The sequence below is a fragment of the Hetaerina americana genome, unplaced genomic scaffold, assembly GCF_022747635.1.
Source record: "Hetaerina americana unplaced genomic scaffold, ioHetAmer1.1.p SCAF_22, whole genome shotgun sequence".
Taxonomy (NCBI): Eukaryota; Metazoa; Arthropoda; class Insecta; order Odonata; family Calopterygidae; genus Hetaerina; species Hetaerina americana.
This window is the reverse complement of record NW_027286786.1, coordinates 6,749,264-6,761,617: the sequence shown is the minus strand read 5'-3', so window position 1 is coordinate 6,761,617 and position 12,354 is coordinate 6,749,264. Positions and strand designations below refer to the sequence as shown.

Below are 12,354 nucleotides of genomic sequence, written 5' to 3'. Positions count from 1 at the left end.
TGACTCACAGGGGTATCTATGATTTGGATAGTCGGCTAACAATAGCCGCATAGAGCAATAGAATGATCCGGCTGTGCCTTGGTGTTCATTCCTTCAAGAGATGCCGCCAGCTGAGAAAAAAATTTGATATACACTGGTGGTGCTCTCTGTTTGATTTTGCACAGGCTCCTCCATGTAGTTGGAGAATGGAGATAGGACTGTAGACTAATTAAGAGTATTTCAAACAATGTAAAAATGAAATTTGGTTTGATGTTGGTTTTCGGTTTATAAAAGCTAGTTTTGATGCATGACATTCATAGGATATATAATGTGCTCTCTTTAATGTCATGCTAAGGGGTAATTGTGTCCTCTACATTTTTCTGAAGGTTCGCAGATTCTACTTTGGGGTCAGACGTTGCAAGTATTTACCCAGAGGATAATCTGGATGATGGTGGGGATATGTCATCAAAGCATGTTGGCAAGGGCGTGAGGGCAAGCCAGGTTTGGAGGAATGAGCTGATCAAGTTAATGAAGGAGCGCAGAAATCTGGAAGCTGTTCCCCTCAAGTTCAACAAGTACGAGAGGGCTATTGAAATGTAAGTTTCATGTTTTTCCCTCTCTGTGTGATGCCATAGCCTTCAACTGGCTGGTTCTTGAACCCAGTTCAATTGATACTTACTTTTCTAGTGTTTTTGTTTCCAATCGCAGCCATTAGAATAAAGATTGGAAATTTTAGCTATCAGCTTCCAGACTAGCACTTCTGCATAGATAATTAAAATTTGCATTGACCTCATCATGGTGAGCTCTTGGTGGTTGATAGAGTAAACTAGATGGGAGCTGCTATTTTATATTTGGTACATGAAGACCATGGAGACTTACTTGCATGATTCACTGATGAAAATTGGGTGGTAAATTGAAAACTGTTTGGAGTCTCTCTCCTTAATTTTCAAAACCATGCATTTATTTTGATTTTATCATGGTGTTATATCATAGAAAGATGGATGAAATCTGCACAAGGACATTTAAATTAAGAAAATTAATTTTTTTGCCACCTGACTCAAAAGTTTAAACTTTTTGTCATTTCCATATGTCTGAGTAGATGGGGGAGTTGCTGTGCATGTGTTCTACCCTCAATCTTGTTAGAGCCTCTCTGATGATGAAAAGGCAAAAAAATCTAGTATCAGTGGATACATGTGATTTTGCAAAGAAGGCATAAACTCTGTTTGTGCAGTGAATTCTCAGTTCCTTGAAATATCCCTCTCTCCATAGGTTTATCATATGTATGTTTTGCCTGAATATTCCAAAAATATTAGAACTCTGAGGAAAGGCAGCAGGATGAAATATTAATGTATAGTACATTTATTTGTCCAGCAGACCTGGTGTACAGTGTTGAGAATGAAAGACAGGTGTGTAGGACACATCATTAAGATATGAGGTCTGTTCAAAAAGTGTCGCAACTTTTGTGTTTTTTCTAAATTATTTATTTATTCATGAATATCTATTTTGTTCCCTTCAAAGTAATCCCAATTAGATATTATACTCAAGTGCCAATGTTTTTTCCAATCCACGAAGCACTTCAAAAAATCATATTTTTTATCGTGTTCAGCTCCTCCTTCGATGCAGTCTTTATCTCGTCAATCGTAGCATAACGTCGTCCTTTCACGGGCCTCTTCACTTTCGGGAACAAGAAAAAGTCACCGGGGGGCAGGTCTGGGGAATACGGTGGCTGCAGCATCATTAGTGTGTTGCTTTTGGCCAAAAATTTGCACACAAGTAACGATGTGTGAGCAGGGGCGTTGTAATGGTGCAAAGGACAATTTTAGTTCTTCCACGAGTCCGGGCATTTGTGGCGGATTGCTTTGCAAAAATTGTGCATAACCTGCAGGTAATATTCCTTATTTACTGTTCTATCCCATGGCAAGAACTCATGATGCACCACGCCCCTGCAAATCGAAGAAAACTCTTAGCAAAACTTTCACATTCGACCGAACATGGCGCGCTTCTTTTGTTTTTGGCTCGTGCTGCAGCTTCCATTGGGATCATTGGGAGTTTGGGAGTTTCCATGCCGTAGCCATAAACCCATGATTTAGTGAAACCAGTTATGGCCCTCTGGAGCAAATTTGGATCGTCGCGGACAGCATCATTAGAGATGTTATTTCATTGCTGTTTTTGGTCGAAATTGAGCAATTTCGGTACGAATTTCGCGGCGACCAGTGTCATGCCCGAATCATGGGTAAAAGTTGAATGGCACTAACCAATCGATATGTTTAGGTTCTCGGCAACTTCGCAAATGGCGATTCAATGATTGAACAATACTATTTTCTTCATTTCATCAATGTTTTCGTCTGCCGTTGACGTGCTCGGGTGTCCGGCACGCTCTTCGTCGTTTACATCTTCTCGGCCCTCTGAGAACATTTTTTATCACTGATAAACGTTGCTTTAGTCAAGGTAGCTTCTCCACATGCCACAGTCAACATCCGGAATGCATCCCCACACTTAATTTTGTTTTTCACACAAAATTTGATACAGATTCTTTGATCCATTTTTGGAACAGGCAAAAATCGAAGACTAGTAAAAGCACATCCAAGCAAAACAGTTGTCAACAATTATCTGATCATTCAAAATGGCCAAACATTTCAGCATAAGTGAGAGACATAAGTACCAACATAATGCCACAAAAAAATCAAAAATCAAATATACGTTGCCCGCAAAAAATTTATTATTTAACTCTTTGTACTTCCTTCTGCCTAGCTCTCTGTTTACATTCTTCCATTTTCTTCACTCATCCATCTTTGTAATCATCTCAACTGTGATCCATGGTTTCCTTGTTGTTTTCCCTTTCAACGGTTCCTGTGGTGTTTTTTGCGGCTTTCAATATCCATTTCTTGATACATTCCCATTTTTCTTTGATAGTACTCAGCTCTTTACTAGCAGCCATGAATTTTTCTACCGCGAGCTGTTACTCTTCCTTGTCATTCCATTTCATGGCCACCCCTAATTGGTTCTCGTCCCGTCCGCTGTATATTACTCTGTAACTATCACTCCAGTAACCCCACTATCCTTCCATCTCACCTCACATAGACCTAAAATATCTATAGTTTCTCTTTCCATCTCTTATTCTCTAATTTTCCTGTCCTCATCATTGTCCTAACATTCCACGTTCCTATTCTAACTAATTTGTTCTTCTTCTCCTGCGTCTTCTGTCCTGCTGCTGTCAGTTTTCCCTTGCAAGGGTCGCGTGGGATGACGACCGCAGAAGCCTTGCCTCCCCCGCTGCCGGGCATGACACATGGCCGATTGGGCTGAGTCCCGTGGTGACCAGGACACATATTCTCTGTTTTGTCCATCATTTAAATCTTGGGAATGATAATTGAGGTGGTTTCCCGTTGCCTTCCTCAATTGTGTTTTTAACGTGATGCCATCACGCAATGGCCGCCCCACTAGTGTCAGATGCCTTTGCAGCCGCCTCACTGAGGAACAGGCGCTGCATTGACTACCTTTTGTCTGGCTCCTAACCTTTGATCTATCTGGCATGGGTGACCATACCAGAAGTAATTATCATAGCTCCTGCCAGCACAGCGCTATGGGTCATCGGAATGCACTAGCCCTTCCACCACATCATGGTTGTACTCCATGGGAGGCATATGGATATGTAAGTTTAAATATAAAACATAGTGGAATGTGCAATCTGTTAAACTCTTTTATTTAATTCAATTGACACTGAAAAAGTTAATGAAAAAGGTTCTCTGCTCAACATTTTTCCCCCCTTAATATCTTGAAGTAATATCTCATGCAACTGAAAAACTTGGAAAACTATTTCACTCCAACATTTTGCGCTTTTAGATCCTTTTCACTTGCCATAAATCAGAGAGGGCACCGGACAAGTGGTCCTTCAATGTATGTAACTCAATGAATAAATGTGTGTGATTTATTTAGACTATTGATACCAAATTCTTATACCCCACTGCACATGGTCACCATCATAATCTCAGAGTGCAGCCCCATTCAAATAATATGGTAAAAGTTCAGTTTATTTTGTAATTTTCTGTGAATTATGGCATCGATGTCTTTTATAATTTGTTTCGGGACACATCTTTCCAAAGGTTGAGTGTGTTATTTTGTGCTAAAATGTGAATATTAATATCAGCATGTAATGTTGGATTCTCATTGTTGAAGTGTAATAAATGTGTGTGGTGCCATGGTTCGAGTCCGAGCCCCAGGGTTGGCTGTGCACTGGTTCCGTGGATGCCATGAGCATTTGAGCAGCCTTTGAGTTAACGATAGGTCTCCACTCTTGCATGTGTGCGCCTGCAGCTCGTCGTGGGTGAAGACGGGGAAGGCCTTCTGCTTGTTGCCCTTCTCACCCTCCACCCTGCTGGAGTGCGTGCTGGAGCTGGAGTGGGTGTGTGGGCGATCCGAGGGAGCAGGCGATGCAGCCACCGACGATTCAGGCACGCTCACTGCCCTCAGCACCGACAGGAGCAGGACTTTGGTGAGCCACCAGCCGTCTTTGCAAGCAAAATCATGTCCATAGTAAAATGGGGGCATGGCAGTCTCTGGGTCAAAGCTCAAACGCCTTGGGCCATGCCTCCCCTCCTCCTCTTTCAAGATCCTAGGGCTGCAATATTCTCCCCTTGGAACTTCATTTGATAACAATTGCTCCCACGGGCACCAGAACTGACCTTTCTATTTATCCGGCTCAATGCTGAATTCATAGGCCTCAGGGATAAGTGCGGAGTGTGCTCTACCCTCACTTGTCCAAAGCGACCCTTGTGTTTATGTGCGTTGTGGTGATGTTGAAAAATCACATTCTTGCCCAAAAGTGATCAAAACAACTGAACTCATATTATTTTTAAATGATGTGCCTCATACTTAACCCAAATGCCATGGCAGACAATAGATTATTAACAATTTTTGTCCCTTAGATGCCTTTTCTCCCTTCAATCAGCTAAAAAAATCAATTTTGGTTGAATTGGAAAATAGTTCATTATCAAAAATTATTATGAGGATTACACTACCACACTCATGAGAATTAACACCGGTTAACATTTGCTAAATCAATCAAGAATTTGGACCACATGAATTGCTTTAAATTTATTCCATATTATATATTATTTTTTTATATTTCATTTATTCCATTTCTGAATCATTTACTTTAAAAAAAAAACCATCTATAATCCCAACATCGTCATCAATTGAGCAGATAAAAGTTCCACACTTGTAGTTTTTAACACCACAGATTACATAAAAGAGACCAAGAAACAGCTTAATAACAGATCCTCATGCCTTGCAGCCACCCTGACTGATCCAAACCCTATCTTTTAAAAAGATATCATATCCTTTCTTAAAGAAGTCCCTGTGAAGACAAAGACCTGACAAAGACATCTCAATCCTCTGCCCACCTAACCCCAGTGCACCTCAGTTCTACATTCTCCCAATAGTTCATGAACCCAACATTCCTGATGACTGATTGTTTCCTCCCATAACTCTCCAACAGAGCGCATCTCCCCAATCCCGTTGACTACCATCCCCACCCACTTGCCCACTCCCTGCCACCATACATAAAATGCTCTTTCCATTTCCTAGAATAAGGTGATATTTTTTTTTCAATGTATATGGACCCCATATTTACACGATTCCATTTTCAGTTTTCCAGCTGTTTGCATCACTTTGTGCTTCAGTAAAAAAGTTTCACATTCTAAAACAGTTAGTCTTGTGCATCAGTCTTTATTTAAAAATACTTTTATAAATTCATTTTGTGCGTATACTCCTAAAAAAGATGGAAGAGAACATTAATTTGAACAGAATATTCTGCTCGGAATATTTTTATCTGCAACTAAAGCTGTTTGTCCAAAAGCCGTAGCTTTCCCATCTCCAAGAAAGCTGCACACCCTACCTGTTCTTTCGTGCCTTCTTCTTCAGCAAATGGGCAAAGAAACCTAATTCTTACTTCAAATTTTATTGTGAAACACATGTATTTATTAGCCATTGATACAAAATCAAACATAACCTTTGGTTGGATCGCTATGATGTGTTACGATAAAGATAATTTGGTACTCTTTATTTGCAGCCGATTTGACATGTTGCTCACCGCACGTTATCATGCGTGTTTTTTCTCTCATTTTGCAGTTGCAGTGGAGCTTGTGTGACCTGCGGTGTGTTGCTAACTGTAAGGGGTGGGCGGCGGGGGATGGAGGGATGATGGAGTCAGACGGAAACATCTCCCCAACCCTCCAGGATGGTGACTCCATATCCTCCTCCAAACTGTATTCTCACCCACGGCTCGCCATCCATGCCACAGCCACCCACGTGCCGCTCCGCTTGCAGTTTGGCTCCGAGAAGGACCTTGAGGACTGGACCTCCACGCTCACCTCAGGTTCGGTATCCCAATGCTCTGCCTGCCCTCACGGCTTGACCCTCTGAACTGCATTCTTTTGACGGGTTTCCGCAAATATTGCATTGCCTTACGTACAATGTTTCCACATTTCCTTAAATCCCATAAGGTAGGGTGTGTCTTACTGCCTAAATTTTTTACGCATTCTGTTATTAAAAGGCCAGGATATTATTTAAGCATCAAACATTTTAACATAACTTGAGATGAGCACAGGCACCTTATTTTACATGATATAGCTGTAATGACTAAAATATAACATTCTCTCATAGCAATCACTGCATTGTCTGTTCAATTTTACAAATGCAATAATCCCTTGTTAATATGGAATGGGAGGCTGTTGTTGTGTGGGTGGCTTATTAAGGATCCTGAAAGGCAGCACTGTTGTACTCTTCCAAAATATATGCTCTTCTGGCAAGTTCATGTACTTCAAGAGGAAACTCATTTTGATATTTCAATATTGAATTTATATTTCAATTGTACATTTGAAATGATGAATGAACTCTTGCCACATAAAAAATAATTCACATATTCATTGAAGTACCACTCATTCTGCAGATGGCATGCGTTTTTGATTATTATTATCTATGCTATTCAACCTGTATTGGTAAGTTTTTCTTAGACATAGACAATACAACACAATTCAATGATACATTTACTTGCCTATTCTAACAAAAAAACAGCCTGACATCAGACATTCCAGTTGGTCCCTCTGTATCTCTGTGTACTTCCTTCCTCCCTTCATACCATCCAACATCCCTTATCCTATTCCTGCCCCTTCCTCATTTGCCTAACATACTCCCCTCTATAACAGTCTTCAATATCCCACTGCCATTAATATTTTTGCATCCATCTTTCCTGCCTCCTTTAGATTTCTCCCAGCAATCCTCTCCCTTCCCCCACCTTTCTAAGCCTTTCCTCGTTTGTTTTCCTTTCTCTCCACTTAACCTTTTCCACTCCCACTTTTCAAAAGCCTCCAATTTTTCATCTTGCATCAATGACCATGTTTCAGTGCCATACATAAACCATGATCCACCAAAAAGTAAATGGGCTGATTACCAATTTTGTATGATTAGCATTAGGTTATTGGCCAATTTCTCCTTAAATGGCTGGGCGTTGACTCTTTCATATTATCCTTCATTAGGCTGTATAATGTTTGCTATCACAAAATGGGACTATCATGACCTGGCTTTTTCCAGTGTTACTGTAATATACCCATAAGATGTACTCTAATGTAAGCAGCAAATTTTAGAATCTATGAAAAAACCTTCTAATTGCACCGACTCAGTGTGCCACTTCAACTGAGCAATTGTCCTAACGAGAGAGCTCTTTTGCCTCGGCTTATGAAGGAACAGAGGCTGGCTGTGTGGCACACCTTTTCCTGCCGTATTGCCAGGCTGGGGGTTACAGTGGAGGGCAAGGGGACCTTCCCCCACCTCACAAAGAAAATAAATTGTCCCTAAGAAGTGAGGTTTTTGTGAATGTGCTTATTTGCCTGAGCAAGACCCTGCATTTAGCGGCTCATGAAGCATGAAACATTGAGGAGTTTGTAGAGGAACAAAAAGTTCACCCTCAGATCAAAGAGCTGCAGGAGTTAGGAAGAGATCGGAGGGGAAGAGAAGGATGAGGAGGAGAAGCAAACATCTTCAGGGAGGAAATGAGACGGCAACCAAAGTGGAGCAACGGGGTGACATTAGGAAACGGGTTAATTGATTTCCCACAGGGTCAATTGGAAAATTGAGTTTAGGGATGCAAACTGTGGACGAAAGTAAATTATTTTCACAGTTCAAGATACCGCTCTGTTGGGTTAATGAAGAACCTATAAGGGCTCAGTTACGTCTCAGAAAAATGTTCAGGGAGTGAGCACTGCATTTGGTGATTTTAGCAGGGGAGGAAATGGAAATATTGTCCTCGTGGGCAATTTTGGCCACATTGTGAGAATTAAGGTTTCTAGCATTTCAAAAGCTTTATTACAATCATCTCTTTGTAATTACATTTAATAAAACTCCCTAAATAATATTGGAGTGTAAGAAACAACTTCTTTTGTGTAAAATCTACTTGATAAAAGTGGTTCTGCTTCTTGAGACTGAGTAGAATAGTACTTATATCATTCTAATTCCCAGCTGATAGAAGCCCCAAATAGATGTCCTCATTTGATCCATTTCTTTGTTGGCTTTTCCTTTTCAGTTTGCTGCCAGTTGCAAGGGATCCAGGGCCCCCCCAAACCAGGATCCATTTGGGCTACAACTTCGCATGGTGATGTGTTTGTCTTTGACCCCTCAATTTTGCAGGTAAGGTGAAGCTGTGTAAATATCACCATAATTTTGTATATTTTCCTATTAATTACATGGTTATCAGTGATTTTATTTTGGTATGTGCATTCCTCAATGGATGCTGGATACTAGGCGTGATTCTGCTGAGAGTTGGCTTTTCTTTGAATCCAAATTACCAACTCTGACACCCTTTCACTGATAAGGGATGTTTGCTTACAGAAACACACTTTTCAGGAAGTACCTTAATGTTTCAATTTTGCTCCATGATCATGTGTAACTAATTCAGTATTATTCCAGCGATGAGTCATCCAAATAATCAGGGCTCTCGATGAAGCTGAGGGTGCCCAGAGGGGTGCGTGCCCTTGGAAAATTGGACCCAGACCCTCTGGTCAGGAGTCCCATACTCTACCAACTGGGCTCCTTACATTGCCGTGTGCATATTTTTAAAGATCTCAGATTTTTTCCTTCATTTTGATGAAAATGGGGTGTGTATATAGCATGTGTGTCTATGTTACACAGAGTTACATAGTATTTTGTAATATTTCTAAGTGGACGGTGTCTTTTTGCAGCATTCCATCAATGCAGTGGCTAGAGTGCTAGTCTTCCACAGAGGCAATCAAATTGTGGAAATATTGTGGATTGAACTCAGTGACACACATTTCTAATTATGATAAATTTCTCAAGAAGATTTAATGGGTGTTTTATATGCAAGTTGAACTTGTTTCATTGCATCATTTGCTCTCTCCTCAAATAATGCAGTGGAATCTCAAAATAATGAAAGCTCACCTTCCACACAAATTACTTGCTCTTTAGACTTGTCATTATTAACAACAACGGTGATTTAATGATCCCCATTACCCTTCAGCTGGGCTATTTTGAAATTCAAAGCCACGCATTAGGTTAATGCCACGACAAAGTTAGTGTACTGTGATTATGAGTGTCGGTTACCCAATCTGCATACCAAGCCTTTGCACCTGTCTGTTTCATGGGTTCATTTCCAGAACCATTTGCCACAGTTTGCCAAATGTACTTCTATTTCCAACATTTTTTTTAATTTCATGGCATTGATTTTAAATAAACAGAAAAAATTAGACACCAAAGGAGAAGCAAGAAGATGATACGAGGGTCATCCGGAAAGTAGTACCCGTTCGTGCCGCATGAAGTGCTGACGACGCGAGTAGCCGCTGGACGAGGTCAGATAGCTTCAGTGGCTTGTCTGCCTTCTCTGAGCCAAGTTGCGTGACGCTAGCATTGCCTGTGTTGTTTCTGTGATTGTTTACAATGTTTAAAAAAATTGAGAACGCCGCCAGTTGTGAAGTGAGGGCAGTGATTAAATTCCTCAATGCAAGAAACGTTCGCCCATGTGATATTCATCGCCAATTAAAGGAGGTGTATGGAGACAATGTAATGGACGAGTCGTCTGTTCGGCGGTGGTGTCGCAACTTCAACATGGGGAGGGGGAACACACACGACGATGAGCGTTCGGGGAGACCGTCTGTCATTACAGACCAACTGGTGAGCTCAGTTGACGAATTCGTGAGGAACGATCGGCGCGTCACAATTGATGACATCTGTGAGCATTTTCCCAATGTTTCTCGAACAATTGTTCATGAAATTGTTAAACACCATCTGCATTATGCAAAAATTTGTGCAAGATGGGTCCCTCGCGTATCTCAATGAGCTGGCGGCGAAGGACTATGCAGCAGGAATACAGAAACTTGTCACACGTTATGACAAATGCCTTAATTTGCTTGGAGATTATGTTGAGAAGTAGTTTAAAGTATCCTCTTTCAAATAAAATTTTTTATGTTTGTTAATATTTACTTTTGTGTCTTTATTTCACGAACGGGTACTACTTTCCGGATGACCCTCGTAGTAGAGGTATGAAATGGTTCTGGGGATCATCAACGAGAGGGTGGAGAGCAGGGCAAATGGTTACTAAGGGGATGATCAGTTTGGGTTAAGCAAGGGGAGAGGCATGCGTGATGCCACTGCGGTAATGATGTCACTAACAGGGAGGAACACAATCAGGACATAATAAAAATACAAGATATATTTGTCTGTTTTGTAGATTTCAAAAAGGTGTTGGATAGAGTGAATTGGGTAAAACTATTGAATAGATTACAGGAAATGTCTCAGACTGCTCTGGTGCGAGTGGCAGACGGTGTGTGTGTGGCAGTGTTAGGAAGAGGGGTAAGGTGTTCAACATATATGTGAAGGAAATGATTACATAGATTTGGGAAAAACTGGAGATAAGACTGCAGTCAGTGGAAATTCGTAAAATCAGTTAGGTTTGCAGATGACCAAGCTTTAGTTTGTCTGTCACCCAAGGGGTTGCAAGCATTGCTGAGTGAATTGGAAATTCAGTGCAATAGATATGGGATGAGAATAAATTTATTTATTTTATTTATTCAGTATTAGTCCGAAAACAGCACATTTTGGCCTTTACATCGAACTATTAACAATGATAACAATGGTCACATTTACAAACACCCAAGCCCTAGATGGAGGGAAACTCACCCAGGCGGGAATCGAACCCGCGACCCTTGGAATGGCAGAAGAGGACGTTACCCTGCCGCCACCAGGGTCTGCAAATGGAGATAGACCAGATGTTATTCATTTTTCCAGAAGACATAGTTAATTATGAAAATGTGAGGGCAAAAGCTAGAGCTGGTGGAACAGTTGAGGTATCTCAGAATGTTTTATGCCAAAATGGCCAAAGTAGTTGGGACATGAGGAAAAGAATTGCATTGGGCAAAAATCTGTCGCAAAGATGAGGAAATTGATGACAGAGTGGTGGAGTAAGGATGTCAAGAAAAGGCGTACCAAAACTTCCATATGGAACGTAGATATGTAGGGCATGGAAACGTGGTCATTGAAGCAGGATGACAGGCGTAGATAGGAGGCTTATGAAATGTGTGTGTGGAGAAGGATGGAGAAGGTGAAATGGACAGAGAAGAAAAGAAAAGAGGAAGTGCTAGGTATGGTGGGGGGACGAGAGGGGATTGTTGGGAGGAAGGAGGAAAGGAGGCAGGAAAAAGAGGTGAAAAGCGTATTGATCGGCAGTAGGATGATGAAGAAGACTGTTCGGCAAACGAGGAAGGGGCAGTAATAGGATAGGGATGTTAGATGGAATGGAGGAAGGAAGTATACGGAGATGAAGAGGGGCTTGTCGTGTGGCAGAATGTGGGGTATTGTTTTGTTAGGAGAGGCAATTATGCGGTAGTTTTTGTCCATCCAAAACCTACCATAGCTGGTAGATTACCATAATAATCTTTCAATGTACAATGTATGACGCCTCAGGTTCTGCACAATGTAAGGATTGTGAGGCATCATATGTTGGACAGATGAAAAGAAGTCTTCGGGTACAAACAGTGGAGCATCACTAGGACTTCAACGAAGGAGTGGGAGTATCACAGTTTGCAGCCCATCTCCTCAGCAAGGGACTTCATGCTGCAAATTATGAGCAAGGAGAGGAGGGAGACGTGGATGGACATTCCTGAACGATTGGCCACACTGACCTATGTGGGGAGGAAGGAAAGCATTACCATTGACCTCCTTTTCCCTCACAAAGTCGGGACCATTGGTGTTATATTTGTGTAGTACTGCTATTAGCCAATGTTAATCCTTGGCTGCCTTGGCCCCAGGGGGCCTGGGTGCAAATCCCGGTGGTGATGAATATTTTTCAGTGTTATCTCGATCCCTACTTGA

At 41.4% G+C, this 12,354-nt stretch overlaps 1 protein-coding gene across 1 annotated transcript in view; it reads left to right on the top strand.

Annotated features, from left to right (window-relative positions):
* Pex23 (peroxin 23) overlaps window positions 1–12,354 on the top strand; it is a 71,923-nt gene that overhangs the window by 38,583 nt on the left and 20,986 nt on the right. Inside the window, exons 11-14 of the mRNA XM_071586362.1 lie at window positions 366–575; window positions 4,294–4,471; window positions 6,109–6,355; window positions 8,558–8,661. Of these exons, the coding sequence (XP_071442463.1) occupies window positions 366–575; window positions 4,294–4,471; window positions 6,109–6,355; window positions 8,558–8,661 (739 nt within the window). The remainder of the gene's footprint in view (window positions 1–365; window positions 576–4,293; window positions 4,472–6,108; window positions 6,356–8,557; window positions 8,662–12,354) is intronic.